This window comes from Monodelphis domestica, chromosome 1 (genome assembly GCF_027887165.1).
Source record: "Monodelphis domestica isolate mMonDom1 chromosome 1, mMonDom1.pri, whole genome shotgun sequence".
NCBI lineage: Eukaryota > Metazoa > Chordata > Mammalia > Didelphimorphia > Didelphidae > Monodelphis > Monodelphis domestica.
Window position 1 is genome coordinate 430995656 of NC_077227.1, and position 21849 is coordinate 431017504.

The 21849-nt window shown below is 36.9% G+C and overlaps 1 protein-coding gene across 5 annotated transcripts in view; it reads right to left on the bottom strand.

Annotated features, from left to right (window-relative positions):
• Window positions 1–258: 258 nt before the first annotated feature.
• Window positions 259–21849, bottom strand: part of LOC103103968 (tigger transposable element-derived protein 1-like) — a 71708-nt gene continuing 50117 nt past the window's right edge. For 3 of the 5 annotated variants that reach the window (XM_056812184.1, XM_007474716.3, XM_007474714.3), the window contains exon 7: window positions 259–959. In XM_056812184.1, the coding sequence (XP_056668162.1) occupies window positions 955–959 (5 nt within the window). In that variant the 3' untranslated portion in view covers window positions 259–954. Of the gene's footprint in view, window positions 960–6010; window positions 6149–21849 lie in introns of those variants that run through there. The other 2 variants (XR_008915283.1, XM_056812183.1) reach the window with 1 other exon arrangement.

Consider the following 21849-nt stretch of genomic DNA (forward strand, 5'->3'; position numbering starts at 1 on the left):
ATCTAACTGCTTCACAAATGACAAGTATACATCAGAGGGTTGTTGGGTTCTTCCTCTTGGTCATATAAAAGTTCACTAGTCACTCTTGTTGGCATAGCACAATTTTCTAACAATGGTAGTATTTCTATTGTGAACACTCCAGCACCAAACAGGCCACTAGGAAAGAGTGTCATTCATTCCCTTTCTCTTCCAAAAGAAAAGAGAAAAGAGCCTGTTTGGTGGAAGAGCTGTTGGTTAAAGGCAAGCATCATAGCATAATAACTTTTAGGTCAATTTATTCTGATTATTCTTCAATATTTCACAATTATTCTATAATAACAAGAATCCCTAAATATAAGTTTAGGATTTTGAAGGAAATAAGGGTAGCAGAGTACCTGACCACTAACAATTTAATAATTTGGGGGATGCAAACTTCTCAGTGTAAATTGACTCAATCCAAGGTTCTGAGAAGTTCCCAACTCCACAATACTTAGTTAACTACAGATCTAACTTCTATAAAGAAAGGTAAATACTTAAAAAAAAAAACAACTCTGCACTTTGTCTTAGAATTGATACTAAATATCAGTTCCAAAGCAGAAGAGTGGTAAGGGTTAGGCAATTAGGGTTAAGTGACTTGCTCAGGATCACATAGCTAAGAAGAGTCTAAGGTATGGTTTGGACCCTGGACCTCACACTTCTAGGTCTGGCTTTTTATACACTGAGCCACCCAGCTGCCCCAGAAATACTTTTTAATCTGTATATGGAAGCCATCAAGAGAATGGGACTTTTATAACTCCTCTGACATCACAACTATTAAATAGATGATGGGACCAAAAAAAGGTCTTCTTTTTGTTTTGTATAGAATTGGTAATTCATGTTATGAAAGCTCTGAGAAACTGAAATGAGTCCAGAAGATTCCATGAATTATTCTCTGGGATGTATCTTGAGTCATTCCTTATCTGCTGGATTTCTCCATTAATCTGAAAGAAGAGAAAGTAGGCACATAAGTCATATTTCATTTGGACAGGACGGTCTTACTTATTTTTCAGTTACCATATAACAAGGGAGTTTCCAGTTAATGTTTTTCAAGGCCAGAGTCCATGTTGGGTAGTCCAAAAGGATTCTGGATTTGAAATCAGAGGTCCTGGTTTTGAATTCTGGCTCTGCCACTTACTACTTTTGTGGCCTTGGATAGACCATTTAATTTCTATGGGTCTCATTTTCCTCATCTATAAAAATGAAAGGGTTGGTCTTTCAGGTCTTTTCCAGCAATAAAGGTATGATCCTATTATCTTAATTTTTCTGCTATGCTCCAGTCTTTCCACTAAGGGAAATTTCAAAAACAAGGACAGTTTTTAAAGACATATGGCTAATTCATCTTTTTTTTTTCTTTAGAATATTTTTCCATGGTTACATGATTCATAATTCCCTGCCCTCCCTTCTTTCCCCCCTCCTGAAGCTGACAAGCAGTTCTTCTGGGTTATACATGCATCACTATTCAAAACCCATTTCCATTTTTTTCATATTTGCAATAGAGTGATCTTTTAAAATCAAAACCCTAATCACATCCCCATCAAACTATGTAATTGATCATGTTTTTCTTCTGTATTTCCACTCCCACAGTTCTTCCTCTGGACGTGGATAGCGTTCTTTCTTATAAGTTCCTCTGGATTGTCCTGGGTCACTGCATTGCTGCTAGTAGAGAAGTCCACTACATTCAATTATCCTACAGTGTATCTGTCTCTGTGTGCAATGTTCTTTTGGTTCTGCAAGTATTTTGGTCCTGTTCTACTCCTTGTGACCCTGTTTGGGGTTTTCTTACCAAAGATGCTGGAGTGGTTTTCCATTTTCTTCTCTGGCTCATTTTATAAATGAGGAAAGTGACTTGCCCAGGTCATACAATTAGTAAATGGATTTGAACTCAGGAAGATGAGTTTTCCTGATTCCAGGTCCAGTGTTCTATTGACTGTAACATCTAATTTTTTGATCAATTCAACCACTGATTCTGTAAAATGTTTGTTATTCAGTCTTTTCAGTCATGTCGACTCATGGTCCTATATGTTGTTTTTTTTTGGGCAATGATATAGAAGTCATTTCCCTCTTCCTGACTCTAGACTGCCTGATAATAGAGAAAGTTAACCTCAGAAAAAATCCAGGGAACACAAATTTCTTTTCTCAGTTTGAGATGACTCCTGCTCAGCCCTGCATTCTTTTTTCATTTGCACAATTAGAGACTTCCTCTGGGTGGTTCTTCCAAAGGAAGATATTCTTAATGTTTTTCCCCCCATCATAAGGATTTATGGGATTGTTTCATATAGTTATAAAGTTTGGAGAGTTCAGGTTATACTCTCAAGAAAATCAGCCCTTATAAGTCAGCAAAATTTAGAGTTCACCCTTGAATCTCCTAATATTTGATTCAGTTTGTTAGTACCCTACTGAAATAAGATTGTCCTGTTTAAAGCTTTTTTTTTTTTTAAAGGGGATCTGATTGTTGTGTAATGAGAATGAATAGGAAACTAATTCTCCTCAAATCAGAAACTCTGGATTAATTTAAAGCTCATAGCCATCTTTCTTGACCTAGAATTCACATAAGAAGAACAATCATTTTTTCTTAGAATCTGTTGGTATTGCTAACTACCTTTTATGAATATGGCAATTGTGTTGCTAGTAACCATGAAGACAAAAGCATTGTCTTTTTCATCTATTAGTTTCAACTGTATTATTCAAGATTGGTACTGAAAGTGGACAATTAGAGCAATAGGAGGAAAGGGGAAGGATCTGATCTAGAGCCAGAAGGGTGAAGAACTAAGCAGGAGGTCTAGGGACAATATACTCTCAGGTCACTGAGATGTGATCATTTTGAATAACCCTCATTTACCATCTCTGGAAATATGGTTTTACATGTCAGGTGTGTGAGTGGTGAATTTTAGGGGTAAACAGTTGAGTTAAAATCTGGCTTGAGGCACTTACCAGCTGTGTAGCCCAGGGCAAGTTACTTAACCCTGTTTGCTTTGATTTCCTTATGTGTAAAATGAGTGGGAGAAGTGAAATTGCTCTTTGGCTATTGGAAGGGGTTGGGAGGAGGGGAGGGAAAGAACACAAATCATGTAACCATGGAAAAATATTTTAAATTAATTAATTAAATAAACTTTTAAAAAAATGAGCTGGAGAAGGAAATAGCAAACCACTCCTGTATCTTTGCAAAAACAAACAAACCCCAAAAGGGGTCTAAAGAGTCTGGCACAACTGAATAAAAACAATATTCCTAGAGGAACTAGCACAAGGTTGGTTTTGGGTGGCTGTAGATAAGAGTCTGGAGCCATTAAGAGTGGGATGAAACTGAAACAATTAACAATAAACCTTTTATAGAATCATTGGTTGAACTGATCAGAAAACTACATGGCATAGTGGATAGCGTGCTGGGCCTGGAGTCATGAAGACCCATCTTTGTGAGTTCAAATCTTGCCAGACACCAACCTTGTTAGCCTCAGTTTTCTCAGCTGTAAAATGAGGTGGAGATGGAAATAGCAAAGCACTCCAGTATCTTTGCCAAGAAAACCCCGAATGAGGTCATGAAGGGTTGAATACAAATGAAAATGACTGAATAACAAAAACAGATCATTTGCAAAGTAATAGATTGCCAAACTCAGGCAAAGACCATAGAGAACTGTGTCTCCCTATATGACTCTGGCTTAGTGGTGGAGAAAAACCCTAAGTGTTCCAGGATTTGTAATACAAGGTTGGAGAAAGATTGTCTTGCAGTGTGGTATAGAGTATAAATCTTGATAAACCTGGGAGGCCCAGGTGTGATTACTTGGTGACAGGGATCATTCACTAATGAGATTTTGTTGATGCTGAAGATAAATACAGGATGGGAGGCTCCCTCTGCTCAAAGGGGTACAATGGTGGCTCTGAGCCCCTCATACCCCCAAGGCCCTGATGAGGAAATTAAGTTTGGAAGGGAGGAGATTGTTCAAAAATTTCAACTTTGTTTTTCACTCAGACAGTGGGGCCCAGGTGCATAGTCCCAGGGTGTAACTTCTCCTGAGCTGCTTTCTGACTGAGATCTCTTTGCTGACAGACATCTAGAAGAAGGTGTGGAAGGACTTCTGTTCATTCTGATCAAGGAAAGGGGCCATTGAGGCCTGATAAATACCCTCTTGTTCTTTTGTCAGTCTCTTTGTCCTGGACATGGGCCTATCTCACATGACATTTGATTTCTTCAGATGCAAGGGGCAGACAAGAATATTTGTACAGGGCATTGACACAAGGAAACTTCTTAGGCAAGAGGTTTTCTAGAAGGAGGCAGCTCCAGTTGCCTTGGCCCACCTCTGGTCTTGATGCTCACAGACTAGGGCCAGGGAAAGTTAGTGTGACCTGTTGCTGCTCCTGCAGCCACCCCCTCTGTGTGTGTAGGATGAAGGAGCAGCCCTGTTTCCAAGATATTACCTGTAGATTTAATAGCAATAGAGACTTCGTGATTGGTAGATTCTTCTCCTTTTCAGTAGAAATGAACCATTCTCACAAATGGAAGGTTTAAACAACATCTTAACCAAAGGCATAATTACCAGCAAGTGTATGTCCAGCTTCATTTCTGAAATGTGTTGTTCTTTTCCCTAAAAGATGCTTTGATAAGGAGTTCACAGTTTGACAGAACCTCTCATTATCCTGTTATCCCTTTCTTTTTTATACTTTCTGATTGATTTTGAACACTGAAAAGTAAGGAAAATCTTTTCCCTGCTTCCTCATTTCTCTTTGTAAAAAATAGACTCGAATACAGTACTACAATCCCCACAAGCCTTTGCTCCACTTCCCCAGAATGCCTTGTAATCTCACCTGGGCCAACATTGAGAAGGTATTTAAGCTGATTCAAAGGCTTTTGAGGTCTCTCTTTTGGACTTCCGTTTTGGAGCAGATGCCTCTCTTCCGTGATGTGAGGTTATTTTGTCTAGGCCTCTGGCCTAGGCACATGTTTCTTACTTGTATATTCTTTAATCCTTAATCCTTAATAAACCTCTAAAAAATATAATACTCCTTGCAGAGAGAAACTAATTTCTACCTACCTCAGTCTCCCCTAAATTTTAACTGTTACATCTTCCTCTCAACAGAATTAAAGCTGCTCAAGTGCTGAGAGACAGAGAAAAATAGGTCTCTTTGGACCAGTTCTATTTAATTTCCCTGCTTTTCCCTACCAATCCAAGTACTCTGAAATCTTCAACATAGTAAAATGATTATCCTTTTACATGTGTTCCTGGTCATGAGACCAACATTTATGATGAAAGATTACCAGCTTCTGTTTCTAGGCAGTGTTTCCTTTAATATTTGTTTGAATCAAAGCATAATTTCTGCTCTGAACACCGAGCTCATATTGAGACGAGTCCTTCCAGTGGGTCAAAAAAATCTATATCTAGTAATATGAAAGTAATTCCTCTGTGAGAGTGATCATTACAAGGCTCTATGTTTTGTGTTTCATATATAGGGATAGCACCTTAATCAGGAAAGTATTTGCTTCATTGCTTTTCTAGGAGGTAAGGGTGGCGAAGGGAAGGTTTTGAGAGTTGACCTAAACTTTTTGTAGTGAGTCATTTGCAAGATATATTAGTGCTAAATAAATGGGGAATGCCTTCAGATAACTGCTTTGTACTGGAAATGAATCTATAAATGTATATTCATTAATATTAGGAAACTTTCTTGGCTTGGATGTAGTAAAAGAAGAAATTTATACTTGGAGCTCATTGTACCCTCCCTATGCTGGGGATATCACTACCACTGATTATTTATAATCCTGATTTACTAAATGCCCATTGTTTCTCTAGAACTTTTTGCTTGTCACTTGTTCAGAGTTGGAGAACTTAAATTATGATTTTAGCTTTGTAGAATAATCCTAAAGTTAACTAAGCTTTAGATTTTTCCAAGGACATTAAAGTGAGTAATTAATAGTAAACAGTCTTGAACAATGGAACAATCAAATTTATGTTCATAACTACTTCTATATTTTAAGAGAACTCCAACATATCTATGACAACTTACCAATTACTGGTTCCTTCTAAGTCCCCATCCATAATTTTTTTTTTGTTTGTTTCTTCTTTCCTGTGTCTGTGCCCTGGATGGCCTATTCTCATAAGATCCTATTTTGACTGCTGTGACTCACCTCATGGGTATTTTGTATCTATAAGAGTGATAGTAAGTGATAAAACACAACATGTTATTGTTATTTCATTCTCATCTTTTTCAACAGAATACTGATAGAAATAGTTCCAGGATAAATTACTATAGCTATCCTGACATTATTTTTTAATTTTTAATGTTCTTTGATCTGTGGCACCGTCATATAAAATGACTTTTTTTTTGTAACTGAATAAAACTGAATATAAACATATTCTATAAGTTCATTAAAAACATCTGGGGGGGCAGCTGGGTAGCTCAGTGGATTGAGAGCTAGCCCTAGAGACGGGAGGTCCTAGGTTCAAATCTGGCCTCAGACACTTCCCAGTTGTGTGACCCTGGGCAAGTCACTTAACCCCCATTGCCTAGCCCTTACCACTCTTCTGCCTTGGAACCAATACACAGTATTGACTCCAAGACGGAAGGTAAGGGTTTAAAAAAAAAAAAAAACATCTGGGACAACTCCATTAACAAACAAGATGATGAGACTATGTATCCCAAGGAAGGCAGCCCAGGACTCTGCAATGGAAGGTCCAACTACTATCTCTGCTTCCATCCTGGTCTCCACAGTTACTATCAAGGGGAACATCCTCCAGGAAGATTGGCTCATCCTCACCACCACCACCAACAACCAATCAACTGCCATCTAGGGAGAGACAAGCCAGCCTAGCCAAAGAATCAGTATATTCTGAGGGAGAGAGAGGATAGGGAATGTGCCAAGTTAATCAAACTACTACTACTTCTCCTCAGACCCTATTGGAGGCAGCTCAGGACTCTGTGCCCAACTGCTGCAGGAAAAGTCAAACATTTTAGGGTTGACAATACTATTTCCAGCCCAGCCTCTAACATGATCATCCATAGGAGTAACCTCTACTGCTTATAACTCGGCAATTGCCCCTTCAAAGACCTGTCTATTGCCTTGCCATTCTCAATAGTCACAGCTATAGAAGACCTCTCCTCCCTCCAAAAGTCCTTGTTTGGGATTTACAGTCATATTAGGATGCAATATTTTCTCTGACCTGGAACAATATGGAAAAAAGAATACTTCAACTTTCAGTAACCTGCAAACACTAAGATACCAGCACTCTTACCACTAGGAACCATCTAGAATAAGAAATTCAGATATCAGGTCCAACTAAAAGGTGACTAGCCTTTATTTCTTACCACACTGTTAGGAGGCAAAGGAATTTGTGCTTGAACAACTTTGAAAGTTGATTACAGAAATTTAATCACTCTATACTTATTAATATAACTGATCTCTCTATTGCCAGCAATCCCCAACTCCCTACTGTTTGGAGAGATGACTGGTTGATGCCAAGGTCCTAGCACAGGTATAACATTTCATTATAAGACAATGGGTAATGGATGCTACAGTCAATTGGCATTTCTGCTAGCCTATAACTAGCAAAATCCTCCACATAGGAGTTGTGAATTGATCTAACCATTCTGGAAGGCAATTTGGAATTATACCCAAAGGGCCTTAAATGACTGCCTGCTTTTTGGCCCAGCCATACCACTGTTGGGTTTATACCCCAAAGAGGTGGTAGGGAAAAATGTGTACAAAAATATTTATAGCCACGCTTTTTGTGGTGGCAAAAAATTTGAAAATGAGGGGATGCCCTTCAGTTGGGGAATGGCTGAACAAATTGTGCTATCTGTTGGTGATGGAATACTATTGTGCTCAAAGGAATAATAAACTGGAGGAATTCCATGTGAACTAGAACGACTTCCAGGAATTGATGCAGAGTGAAAGGAGCAGAGAACCAGGAGAACATTATACACAGAGATAGATACATTATGGCACAATCAAATGTAATTAACTTCTCTGCTAGCAGCAATGCAACAATCCAGGACAATTCTGAGGGAATTAGGAGAAAGAACGTTATCCATATCCAGAGAAAGAACCATGGGAGTGGAAACACAGAAGAAAAACATTTGCTTGATCACATGGTTTGATGGGGATATGATTGGGGATGTAGACTCTAAATGATCACTCTATTACAAATATTAATAATATGGAAATAGGTCTTGATCAATGATACATGTAAAAAACTCAGTTGAATTGTTTGCGGGCTATGGGAGGGGGAGGGAGGAGGGGAGGGAAAGAATACAGATCATGTAACCATGGGAAAATATTCTAAATTAACTAATTAAAGAAATAAATTTTTAAAAAATCCTCCACATAGTTGTCAAATTATTTACCTAAAATATAGTTCTGACCATATCATTCTATGAAAATCTTATAGGTCCCTATTGCCTCTAAGACAAAATATAAGCTCCTTAGCCTATCATTTAAAGCACTCTCCAATCTGGCTCTAAACTTCTTTTCTAAAAGTAATAACTATAACAATAATAACTAGATTTCATATAGAATTTTAAGATTTGCAAAGTGTTTTATAAATATTATCTATTTTCTCCTCACAATATGCTTCAATTTACAGAGAAAGAAATAGGCAGACAAAGGTTAACTGACTTGCCTAGCATCATATAGCTAGTAAATGTCTAGGGCTGGATTTGAATTCAGGTTTCCTCACTCTCTACATCTAGTATTCTATGCTATCACTGCCCTAATTCACTCATGTTCCAGCCAAACTAGACATTTATCTTTTCTCTGAACTCTGTATGATTTATCCCTTCTTTGAAGTCTACCCCTGCCCCAAGAAATGGAATGTGTGCCTTCATCATATCTACCTCTAGGGATCCTTATCATCCTAAGCCCTTCTCTACTCCCTTCCATTTTTAATGCTCTTTCTTTAGTCAAATTGCCTTTATCTTTATTAACATAACTGTGATTCCACTAGTCCCCAGAATAATATGAGCTCCTTGTGAGCAGGGAAGAGTGATCAGTATGCTGAACTAAGGGTCAAGAAAATTTTGGAGGCAAATAGCTGAATATATAATTGCCCTGCTTAAAAATTTTTAGTGGTTCCTTATTGCTGTAGGACAGTGATGACAAACCTTAGAGATGGAATGCTGGGCCCTGCCCTCACCCCTCCCAGAGACCTCATGCCATGTTCCTCCCCCCCACAGAGTGCCAGGCCTGCCTGGCACCCCTCTTACCCCACATAGGGGAGCGAAGAAACTCTCCCATTGGGCTGCTGCATGGAGGGGCAGGTGAAGTGAAGAACATCCTCAGGGAGTGTAGAGAGGGGAAGGGGAGTGTGGCCTGAGTGCTCTGCTCCCCTCCAGCTCTGGTGCCATTGGGCTGCTGGGCAGAGGAACGGGGAGGCACAGTGGAAAGTGGGAGGGGAGTAGCTCTGCCCAAGTCCCTCTGCCTTCTAGTAATTAACTGGAGGTGGGGATGTGGGGGGCTTGAGGAGGAAGGGTGGCTGTGTGCTCACAGAGAGCACTCTGCATGCCATCTTTGGCACTCAAGCCATAGGTTTGCCATCACTGCTCTAGAACATTTCTTTGGTAATTAGAACCCTTTCCTCTGACGTACCTGCCAAGCCCTATTTCCTAGTACTCCTTCTCACAAAGTTTGCATTCCACCCAAATGAGATTGCCAAGCCAGATAAGCTACCTGACCTGTACACACCAGCAGTGACTACTCTCTGTTCCTGGAATGCTCTCATCATCATCTTTGGGAAATTTTCTTTCTTCAAGATTCATTTCATAAACCACCTCCCTTGTGAAGCTTTCCTGATCCCCAGTTGAACATGTTCTCTCTCTTTTCAAGTTTTTTTTTTCTGAAGCATGTTGCCTGTAGCTCTCCTTTGTCTCCATAATAATCCAGCTTATATTATTTACATTTTATATCACACTAATATAATACATTGACGGCATTGACAGTGTGATTTTTCATTTTTGTACTCCCAGAGTCTGGTAAAGTACAGAACACAGAATTTACTAAAAGATTATGTTAACCAGTTTTGAGGGGGAAGATTTTGTGCTAAAGATTCATTTAGCTTTAAGGCACTCTAGACATATCTCTGAGAAAAGTCTAAATAAAGGATTCTAAATGAATTCTCAGAATTCTAAATTTCCTAATAGTACACTGATGAGTGCACGAACTTGGGTATTGCCTTTGGAAAAATTAATAGGCAGCAGACCCTTCAATAATTATCCCCTTTTTTTAGTTGTGTAGAATCTTCAGTATTTTCTGTCAATCCCGCAATAACAAAGGACATATTTACTGTCATTGAATATAATTCAGGAAAATAGCAGTGTTATGCTACAGAGTCACATAATATTTTCTAATTGGTAATTCAATTTAACAAAAATTTACTAAGTGCTTAATACATGCAAGGCACTCTATCAGTTGAGGACATAAAAATACAAAAATGAAGGTATCCTTACCCTCAAGAAATTTATATTTTACTGGGAAAAGGAGATAAACAAGACATGTAATGGCCAATATAAAGTAGGAAGATATGAGGACAAAGGAGAAATTGGGTAAAATGCTCTATAAATATCTGAGGGGGTGGGTGGGAGAATTTTATCAGTGAGGGATAATCAGAAAAAGCTAAAACAGGGAAGGCTAAGTCTTGAAATAAGATAAAGAATGTATAAATATGGAAAAGATGGGAGTATATTCCAGGCATGAGAGATGTGCACAGAGAACACTTAATAAATATTTAGCAGATGAATAAATTCAGGAGGTGGGACTTGGCATGCCTAGTTTAAGGAGCATCTGGTAGGACATTAGGGCTGAAATGCCTAGTGCTTGAAGAGAGTAATGTAAAACAAGCATAGAAATGTTGCTTGGAGCTAGACAGTGAAGGCCCTTACCTGCTAGGCTTAGGCAGATGAAAAATGACATTCCTTACCTTGAAAGACTTCCCAGTCTAACGTCAGGGCATGTGATGTATATACGCATAAGTATGACAAAAGGTTGAATGTGAGAAGGCAAAGGAAAGATCTAGAAAAGATTCCATAAGACAGTTTGAAGGAGATACGTTCATATGGAAGGAAGGCTTTATGAAAGAGGTGATACCCCTTCTTCACTGGAATAAACTAAACAGAGCATGGGTAATAGAGAGCAAGAATCCACCATCACCTTTACTTGGGTGGTGAGGCCCTTGTATGATGAGAGAGGCTTTATTTCAGAAGGTGCTTTACATGTTTGCTCTGGGGCTTGGAGAGAAAAGAGAAATTTAACAGACTGAATTGTTCAGGCATGAAGAAAAGATCACAGAAATGCAAAGGATCTGGAGAATGCAGGATGAGCTCTGACCACAGCAAGTCAGAGGGTTTGATTGAAACAAAAATGGATAAGGGGAAAGATAAGCCCCATAAATGGAGTGACCATGAACTAAAGCTAGAAAAACTGGATCCAAATTGTGTAGAAACTTAAATATCAGACTAAAGATTTTATATTTTATCCAAGAGAAAACAGGGAGCTTCTAAAACACTTTCTCCAGGGATAGAGGGTTTATTGAGTCCTGTGCATGAGGAATATTAATCATTAGGTTGGAAGCTCCTTGAGGGCACAGAATATGCTTTGTTTCTTTTTGTGTCCTTCATGCTTAACACAGTGCCTGGCACATAGTAGGTGGTTAATAAATGTTTATTGATAGATTGATTTGATAGCTATATGGATTGGAATGATCAAAATCTAGAGATAGAAAAACTTGTTAGGAAGCTATAACAGTATAGGTGCATACTGATGGGACCCTCAACTATAATGCTGACCTGAGGAGATGCATTCTATGTCATGTTGCTTTATGAAAGTTCTTAATCATCTCTATCAGTTTTTAAATTGATTTTACAGGTTGTTTTTTTTTTTAAATACATTATCAGAGGAAGTTAGGAAGCTCAGTGGATTGAGAGTTAGGCCTAAAGTTAGGAGGTCCTGGGTTTAAGCCTGGCCTCAGACACTTGGGCAAGTCACTTAATCCCCATTGCCTAGCCCTTACCACTCTTCTGCCTTGGAACCAATACATAGCATTGATTCTAAGACGTAAGGTAAGGGTGAAGAAGAAAGGCCTTTACCTGTCTATTCTTTTTAGTTTTTGTTATTGTTGGTTTTTTTTTTACCACGAACAACGTTTGTTGTTTTTTTGTTTGGTTGTTTTTTGTCAAAGGCTTTTCTAGCATCTTTGGAAATAAACATGGTATTACATTTTATTCTTTATAAACCTGCTATTTCTTTTCCTAATATTGAGACATCTTGAATCTCTAGTTTCTTAAATTTTTGGATTTATTTTCATAATTTCTCTGTGAGGATTTTACTTATAATTGTTATTATTCTTTCTCTGCTTTTTCATTTCTTTCTCTTTGTTTTTGATATTAGAATCATATTTGTCCCATAAATGTAATTTAGTGGAGTACCTTCTGACTACATATTATATCCATAAACACACACACACACACACACACATATATATATACACAAATGCACACACATACATACAGTTACCCTTCCACATCACAACTTTCCCCATTGCAGTTTCAATATACTATGGGTAGGCACAAGAAATTAAAAGGGAACTTGGGGGGAGTTTTGCAGAAGCTGTAGAAGACATGTGAAGGCTAGCAGGTGATACAGAAAAAGTTAAGAAACTCTGAAATGCATACTTAATCCCAAATTTACAATAAGGTATGTTGAAAAGGAAAAAATTCAGACTTCTCTGGTACGAAGAGAGGACTAAAAAATTTTACATGGATTTTCCAGATCATAGGGGTGCTACACCCCTAACCCTGCAATGTGGAAGGAATAACTTTATACGCACATATAGACACATACACACACATACACATGTATGCATGTGCATGCACGCGCACGCATGCACACACACACACACACACACACACACACACCCTTACCTTCTGACTTAGTTGATACTAAGTATTGATTCCAAGGCAGAAGAATGTTAAGAACTAGGCAATTGGAGTTAAATGATTTGTTCAGAGTCACACAGTTAAGAAATGTTCCTGGACCACATTTGAACCCAGGCCCTCTTATCTCCAGGCCTGGTGCTCTATTCACTAAGCTACCTAGCAGGCCCCTGTATATATTTTTGAGAAAAAGTTTGGAATATAGATATTAATTATTCTCTTTATGTTTATAAATATCCCCCATGCCTGGAATTCTCTCCCAATTCATCTGATTCTTATTTTCCTTTAAGTTTTAGTGAAAATCCTTTCCCAATATATTTTAATTCTAGTGCCTTTCCTCTGCTATTTCCTTTTTATCCTGTATATAGTTTGTATGTAGCTGTTTGCATGCTGCCCCCATTATTAGATTGTGAGCTCTTTAAAAGGAGGAACTGGTTTTTCTTTTGCATTTTGTTGTAACCCCATTGCATAGCAGAGTGCTTGGCACAAAATAAGTGCTTAATAAATGCTTGTTGACTGATAGAATTCATTTGTAGATCAGTCTGGTTCAGGATTCCTCTCCCAATTTTGAAATTAATTATGCTTGATATCTTAATATCTTTTTCTTTCTTTCTTTTCTTTTTTGTATGAGCTCATCAATGGAATGGATTTTACATTTGATTCTGGAGACACAGGGAGCCACTGGAAATTAATGAATAGCAGAAGTGTTAGACTTGTACTTTGGGATAATTAATTTGACAGCAGAATACAAGTCAGACAGGCAAAAGAACCAGTAAAGAGCAATGTCAAAAAAACTTGAAGAGAAGAGAATGTTAGGGAGAAGAGGGTAATCAGTAGTGCCAAAGATGGAAGAAAGGTAAAAAAGAGGAAAGCTGAGGAAAAGCCTTTAAATTTAGCAATAGAGTTTATTGTTAACTTTGGAGAATGAAGTATCATTTGAATGATGACGGTAGAAACTAGAGTAAGAGGAAAGCAAATGCAGGCACAAATGGTCTTCTCATGGAGTTTTGCCATGAGAGACACAGAATAATAGTAGGGATGGATGGATGGACTGAAAGTTTTTTGAGGTGGGTGAGAGAAATAAGTACACTTGAAGACAATAGGCAAGCAGCTGAGATTGATGTTAAATGAGAGTAAAGATAATATAGAGACAATAGGAGGACATGGAATGAAATGGTATCATTTGTGTATATGAGATGAGTGAAGGGGGAAACCATTGCATTAGGCATTTGAGTAAAGTAGTATGAGAAAAGAGGAAGCTATTGGCAAACAGTCTCCATTCTTCAGTTAAATATGAGGCAAAGTTATCATCAGTGAGGAGATGCCATGGGAGATTTGAAGCCAAATGAAAAGGATTGCAAAAGTTATAGTGAGTGGATTGGTGAATTGATTACGGAGTTGCCTGCTTGCAGTGAAGGCATGGTTAAGATTATGTAATAAAATCTGTAGTGGACACAGTCAACATAATCTCATTATTTTCTCCAGTTTTGTTGAGCAGCTCAGATAGCAGTTGGTACAAGTAATCCAATGCAGAGATTTGGCTGGCCAATATCCTTGAAAGAATAAGGAGGCAAAGGATGAAAGAGAAGAGGATGCTATGGAGTTGAAGTGGTTCACCAAGGAGCAAAGACAGAGAAGAGGAGAGTATAGCAAATGCTTTGATGAACTTTTATCTTTTACTTTGCCTACTCTGAGCTTTATAACTATGTTTTATCATACTGTAAAATTTTCCTTGTTCAAAAATCCTAAAAATTATTTCAAAATGATTTGCATTAGAGATGTCCGAATGTATGATGAGATTGTCAATTTGGAATTTCTAAGTAGAAAAATGCTCATATGATAAGTTAATACAATTATTTCTGGCACAATAGTTCCCACAATGCATGGTATAGTACAGAATTGTTTACAACTTAGAGGCTTAGAAAATTATAAACAAACTCAATGTTAAATCCTCTTCAAATTATGTAGTGAGAGTTTCAACCACTTCATCCCCCATCCTATGCGACTATTAAGACACCTGTTAAGACATCTTCTAAAGTGTCCAAACCTATTCCTAGCAGTTTGTGGTGAGATCCTGCCTCATCTCTTATGACCTTTGTGGAGTTACTTTGTGATGATGCCAGAGTATTCCATTCTTGTTAGTGGTACCCATTCCTACTCCTTCCTTTGTTATCTACCTAGTTCCCCAACATCATCCCAAAGAGATAAAAGGGAATCAAAAGTCTATAGTATAACTCTTCAAGGCCTGACAAATGTATTTCTGGGCACTCTTGTCCTACTTTCTCATTCTACCCCACAGGAGCTTCTCTGTATTATCCCACCTTCTTTGAGAGATTTGAGTCCCCCACCAAATATTCATTTTTCTCACCTGTTCCCCTCCTGATTTTTCCCCATATTTTTTGCTTAGATTCTTTAGCCTACTGATATTCTTGTGGCCTTCTCATTATCTTTCAAGGTGTGGTATTTTTTCTAAAGAAATCAAAGAAAAACTTTTTTTTTCTTCCCACACTAATAGTCTTGTCTAGACTTAGCCACATGAAAGATGAAAATCTTCTTTATTTTACATGTTCAATACCTTTCTCATATCCATGTATTTTTGTAGTAATAGGAAAATTCTTTTATTGAATATTCACTTATGTTCTTTAATGCTTAGCAGCTCAGCTTTGCAGTTTATATTCTTTTGTTTTCAGGATATAAGAGTCCAGTTTTCATTTTGTTACCTGTAATCTGGTAGTATCCTAAGTGATTCTCTCTATGGAATGTGAATATTTTACTTCCTGTTTGCAAAATGTGTTTGTTATATAGAAATTTGACTATAATGTTTATTGGTGAGTCCAATATGGAGTTTTAAAAACTGATTTTCTATGGATTCTCTCACTCTGTACTTAACCTTTACCATTTACTTCCAATAATTTTTTTGGATTTCTCTTCCAATAAATTTTTGGGATTTAAGGGTTTTTTTGGATGTTTTCTTGGAAGACCTATAATCCTTGGATTATCCTTTTACATTTTATGCTCAAAAGAGCTGCTGTATGTTCCTTAACAGCAAACTTTGTGTCCTTTTGTTGTTTGCACTTAATTCTTTGATTACTCAATAATTAGGTGTTCTATAGTCATTTTGGAGAACTGGAAGAAAAATTTCACCTTCTTACACAGCAGATTCTAACTCCTCTCTTTCTTCTTCCCCCCATATCAATGATCAAGTCCTTTTTTCAATTTTTCTTTTTAATGTAAAAAATATTTTAATGAAATAAATAAGTGAATTGATTTTGACTGAATTTATTTTATTGTGAAATACTTTCCCACTCTTTTCAAATTTTTGTTCATTTCTATTCTTTAGCCTACTTGTATCCTTCCTCATTTTCTATGGTATCTTTGATGTAAATGTGTTTTGTACCACCAAACTTCCTCTATTCTAGTACTGTTGTGTCCCTCCCCCAGTCCTTGTTGCCTTTTGTTGTTCTTTTAAAACAGTAGAACCAGATGAAATCTGCAGCATTCAAGGGGTAACAGTTTGAACAATGCTACAGTGGAGACTCTAAGGGGTCCCAATATATGTATTTGCTATCGTTTTTCATTGTTCCCTGTCCCATTAATCTGGGCTATATTCTACTCTGAAAATATCTAAGTTGATCATAGGAGTTTTCAAGGGCAGGTTAGGAGGTAATTCAGGATAATGCTAGGGAACTAATTGCCTTTATACCTCCCCATCATTTTATCACTCTTAATGGCTGCTTTTTTACCCTCTTTTTTTCACCTGTGTAGTAATTGCAAACAATAATACAATTCTGGATCCCTCTTTCTTCCATAATATTCATCCCACAATTCTCCAGTTACATCCTTTGTTTCTTATCAAGTTTCAGGGATGATTATAAATCCAAGTCTCAACCTGCTTAGGAACAGAGGAACACTGTTAATGGATTAACTCTAAATGTATGTGGCTAAAACTGCAAGGATTTAGGGGACACAGAGCACCCCAGTCCAGATTAGCTACAAATTATGGGAGGATGCTGTGAGAAAGCTGAGGACAAGTGTCAAGAGCAAAAAGTCAAGGAATTTTTCCATTTATACTATAAAATTCTAATGTAAAATTTAAGTTTTCCTTTCATTGCTGATTTTTATCACATTTTGAATATCATTATATGCTTATTTGGGATGGTAGGAGCCCAATATGAATAAATAATCATGTGATAGCTAAAAATGCTAATGTTATTTCAGAATGCTTTAATAGGAGCATAGTGGCCTAAAAAAAGATAATACATGATCTTTTAGTATACTCTAATCTGGCTACATCACCTCTGGAAAACCTTGCAATTTTGGGTACATTTTCTATAATGGGCAGTGAGAAGCTGCAACAGTACACAAAGGCAAAATCTCAAGCTGGTGAGAACCTCAAAATGATGCTACATAAAGATCAAATAAAGGAACTGTGAATAGTTAGACTGGATAAGAAAAATTCAGGGACCACATATGATCACAGTCTTCAAATACCTGAAGGGATGTCACATGGAAAGATTAGGTTCTTTTTACTTAGAGCAAAATGTAAAACTAGAAGAAATAGCTAGGCCCTGCAGAGGCAAATTTCAGCTTAATATAAGTGAAACTTTTCCTAAGAATTAGCACTATAATTAAGTAAAATGGATTGAGTTAGATGGTACTGAGTTTCCTCTTCTTTAACAGTATTTAAGGAAAGGCAGATGATCATTTGGTGATAAGACAGAGGATTTCTGTTCTGGTATGAGTTTTATTTTGTTGTGTCTAAAGTTCTTTCCAAGTCTAAGATTCTACAATTAAACACCTTATAATCATCAAATTCTTATTTCATGAGGAAAGACTAGTAAATTAGATAACAAAAAAATAGCATGCTGAACTGATAACTTAATCTAACAAAATAAAATGTAACAGGGTCACAATTGTTCTTTTGTATTTAACCCAAGAGACAAAGAGTCATTTGAAATATCCAAGTATGAAAATTATGTTGATATGTTTTGTAGAGATTAACTTGGCTATTTATAGTTGATATATTTACACAGAGGAAAGACTGGAGAAGGGAAAGACTGGAAGCAAGAAGACTTAGTAAGATGCTTTTTCAAGTCCATTAAAAAGACAGGGCCAGGATTATGGTAATAGTTGTATGAATAAAAAAAAACAAATGTGAGAAATAGAGGTAGAATCAACAAGATGTAATAATTAATTGGATAAGATGGTGTGAGCAGGAAGGAAACAAACCTAGTTGACTAGAAGGATGATGGAATGATAAGGACAAAGGGAAATTTGGAGGATGGTTGAATTTTGTTTGGGACACACTGCTTTGAAAGATGCAGATATTCAGTGGATTCTTGGCAGTGAAAGAGGAGGAAGTCATCTACAGAAATGACCACTGAATCCAAAAGAGATGATGAGATCATCAAAACAAGAGTATATATAGAGAAAAGACAGCTAAAGTTAACATCCTGAGAGAGACATTAAATGTATGGGAGGTATGATGATAATGTCACAAAGGAGTATTAGACTTAAAGAAACCCAAAGAGAAAAGTCTAATGGATGGAGGGGGGGTCACACAAGGAGAGAAGAGGTCTGAACTTGGTAAAAATGACAAAAGTCAAGTAGAATAAAGATTGAAAAAGAATATTGAATTTAATAGTTATTTAATAGTTTAAATAACTGGCAACCTTGGAATAAGTGATTTCAATTAAATCATAAGATGAGGAGTGGCGAATCAAGTGGGAAGAGAAATGGAAACAGTTAAGCAATAAGGGATTCTTTCTAGAATTCTAGTTGAATAAGGAGTCTAAGCAGAGAAGTGATTAGGTCATTGCATAAGGAAAAACAATTTGGCAAAGGCATGGTGGTTAAATCAGAGAGGAAAAAATGGAATTGGGAAGATGTTAGACTACTGAAACAATCCAGGCAGGTGGTAATAAGAATTTCACCTAAGATGGTGACAGTGGGAATCTGAAGAAGGATGGATGCAAGATATTACTAAGATAGATTCAATGGATCTTGAAAACTAATTAGAGATAGAAGAAAGAGAGAAGAATAAAAAATAAATTTCTTCCCTATACGGATTCCTCAATGTTGAAAAAATGTTAACTTTTTAAAAAATGGCTTTGCCACACTGAAAATTTTCTGAAAAATGAATTATTTGATGCTGAGTAATCAGTTGTGTGGTACAGCTGGAAAAAACCCCTGCCCCACCTCCAATTATTTACTTCTGACTTCTCTTCAGTATGGATGTTCTCTAATTGACTAAAACATGTCTTTGCACTGAAAATAGACACAAGCATTACTTCCATTATATTTCTCTTCAGTATAAATTCTCTGATGGTCAATAAGGGTTAAGTTGACAATAAAGTCTCCAAATGATTGTATTTGCACAATTTCTCTCCAGTGTGAACACTTTAATATTTAAGATGAGCTATTTCTGAATGCTTGCCAATAATTTTAATTTTAATGTCCTACTACAAAGTACTAGGAAGGTCTATGCTTAATGATCAGTTGAAAAAGCAGTGTTCTTTAAATTAAAGGAAGAACATATGCTCTGTAGTAGTTGTCAGATTGTTCAGGAAACATGGGGCAGGGATAAGTTGAAATAACAAAAGCCAAAACAAAGGATGTAGTCAGAAGCAAATGTTGAGACTGACAAGAATGGATGTCAGATACAAAACTTGCATCTAGCAAGACAGTTGTGAGTATGAGTGAGGCATGATTGACAGTTTTAGATTAAGAGAAGACACCAGGAAAATGGATAATATAAATAAGAAATGCTCAAAATGACACAGTTCAGACAGGCCTGATAATACCCACCATAGGCACCATATTTAACAAGGAAACTAATAAATTAAAATGTACTCAAAGAAAGGAAACTGGAAAAAGGGGACTCAAAATCAAATAAGATTAATACAAGCTGAAAAAACTGAAGCTATTCAGGAAGAAAATTTAGGGGAAAACAGTGCTGCAGTTATTTTCAGAGAGAAGCAGCATTACGTAGTGAAGAGTACTGGATTTGAAATGAGAGGAACGAGGTTCAGATCTCAGTTCTATAGGATCAAAAAAGTATCTTTTGAAAGGATTTCACTTTTCTGGGCATGAGTTTTTTTCTCTAGAAAAGGAGGGCAAGATTATATCTAATAGCCTTTTCCCCTCTAAATCTGAGTCTATGGTCCAAATTGTAGGGTAATGGGATATTACAATATAAGAAAGGATAAACATTTATATTTAAAGTAACTATAGGAACATTTATGTGATAAGATATATATTGAAGAGAATAAACATTGACTATAATTATGTAAACATAATAACAAAACTTGAATAATTATATTAAAAAGTAAAGGGCCAGGAAACAAATAGGTTATTATTATTATTTACTGTTTTGTTAAATTTGATATGCAGATTTGGGGGGGGTGGTTTTTTTGTTTCCTTTTAATGCTTTGTAAAATCTTTTGTTGCAAGAATATTCATTTCTAATCATTTACTTTTTCTAACTTCTTGAAGTTAGAAAACCTGTAAGTGAATGTTAAACTCTATTATATATTATTTAAAGATTGTTTACTTTGATCTCTGTTCTAATAAATTAATGATCTGGCTGGTCAGAGGTAATTTAGAAATGACTTATATCTCTACAAATCATTTCAAATCCATTGAGTAAAGTAAATTTCCTTATTCATTATTAGCAATCACATCTAGTGCCTTCCTAAGCCTCCTGAGGAAAAAAGAAAAAACAAAAATGGGTCTATAAATCTTGAGAAACTGTCATTTGCTTCTGAACCATACCAATAAGATTTTCCTATTCTTAGAACTACTTTTAATCTAAAATCAAGTATTAAAAAATACTTTCAAAGTACTTTGTTTGGACTTTAATGAATTCACAGAATTTTTAAATTTTAAATCCTTATCTTTTGTCTTAGAATCAATTCTGTGTATTGGTTCCAAGGCAGAAGAGTGGTAAGGCCTATCAATCCACTGAGCTACCCAGCGGCCTCCTTCACAGAATTTTTCTTCATCTTAAAGGAATGTTGGCATATAAATTGCAATTATTTTCATTGCAAGGTTTACTTTTAATCTCAATTGTAAACCTTAAAATTTCTTAGACTTATAAATGTTGGAAATTTCACCATTGGGAAATTTCATACTGATAGTGGGAACTCTATTGGAATGTGAATCCCATTGACAAGGGAGGTTCCTCCTCCTCCCTTCTTAAGATTACTTTAGGACAGAAACCTTTTGCTGAACAATAGAAAGGGCTGCAGCATAGATCAAAATTTAATTTTTCCAATCTCCACCCTACTCAGGGTAACAGGATTTAGGAAGGGCTGCAGCAAAGGATCAAGATTTAATTATTTGAGAATATGACCTTCAACAGACATGTGCAAAGCCACAGACCTCTGGGCGGTCCTGGGTTAAGGTAGAGCCACCATTGGCACAGGGAAGACATGGACAGTGATTGGTAGATGTGAGAACTGAGGGGAGGGAACTTGGATGGTTTCCTTAAAGATAGCGGGGTCTGAGGACTGGGGTTGGTTGGAGAGGTTTTGGCTCTGAGAGGTGGTGCTCTGAAGGAAGCTGGAGGTGGAGGCCCCTGAGACTGTTTCTCCATTTTGGTCACGTGAGTGATAGGGACTGATCTCTTTTCTTTGCCTCAGCTATCTAAGGGCTTGGGCCTTTTGGCCCAGCCTAAACAGAAGGGGTATTTAAGCCCTATTCCCTTCTCTCCCCTTTCTCTCTCCCTCTCTCTCTCTCTCTCTCTCTAATACCTTTCTTCCTCCTGTTTGTAATTAAACTCCATAAAAGGTTGACTGCTGACTTGAGTTTTCATTTAGGAATTACATAGCTGAATTCCTTGGCGACCTTAAATTGATATATATCAGTCTTTTAAAGTGATTTCCTTGTCACACAATGAGCACTGCAAAGCAGAATAACTACAAC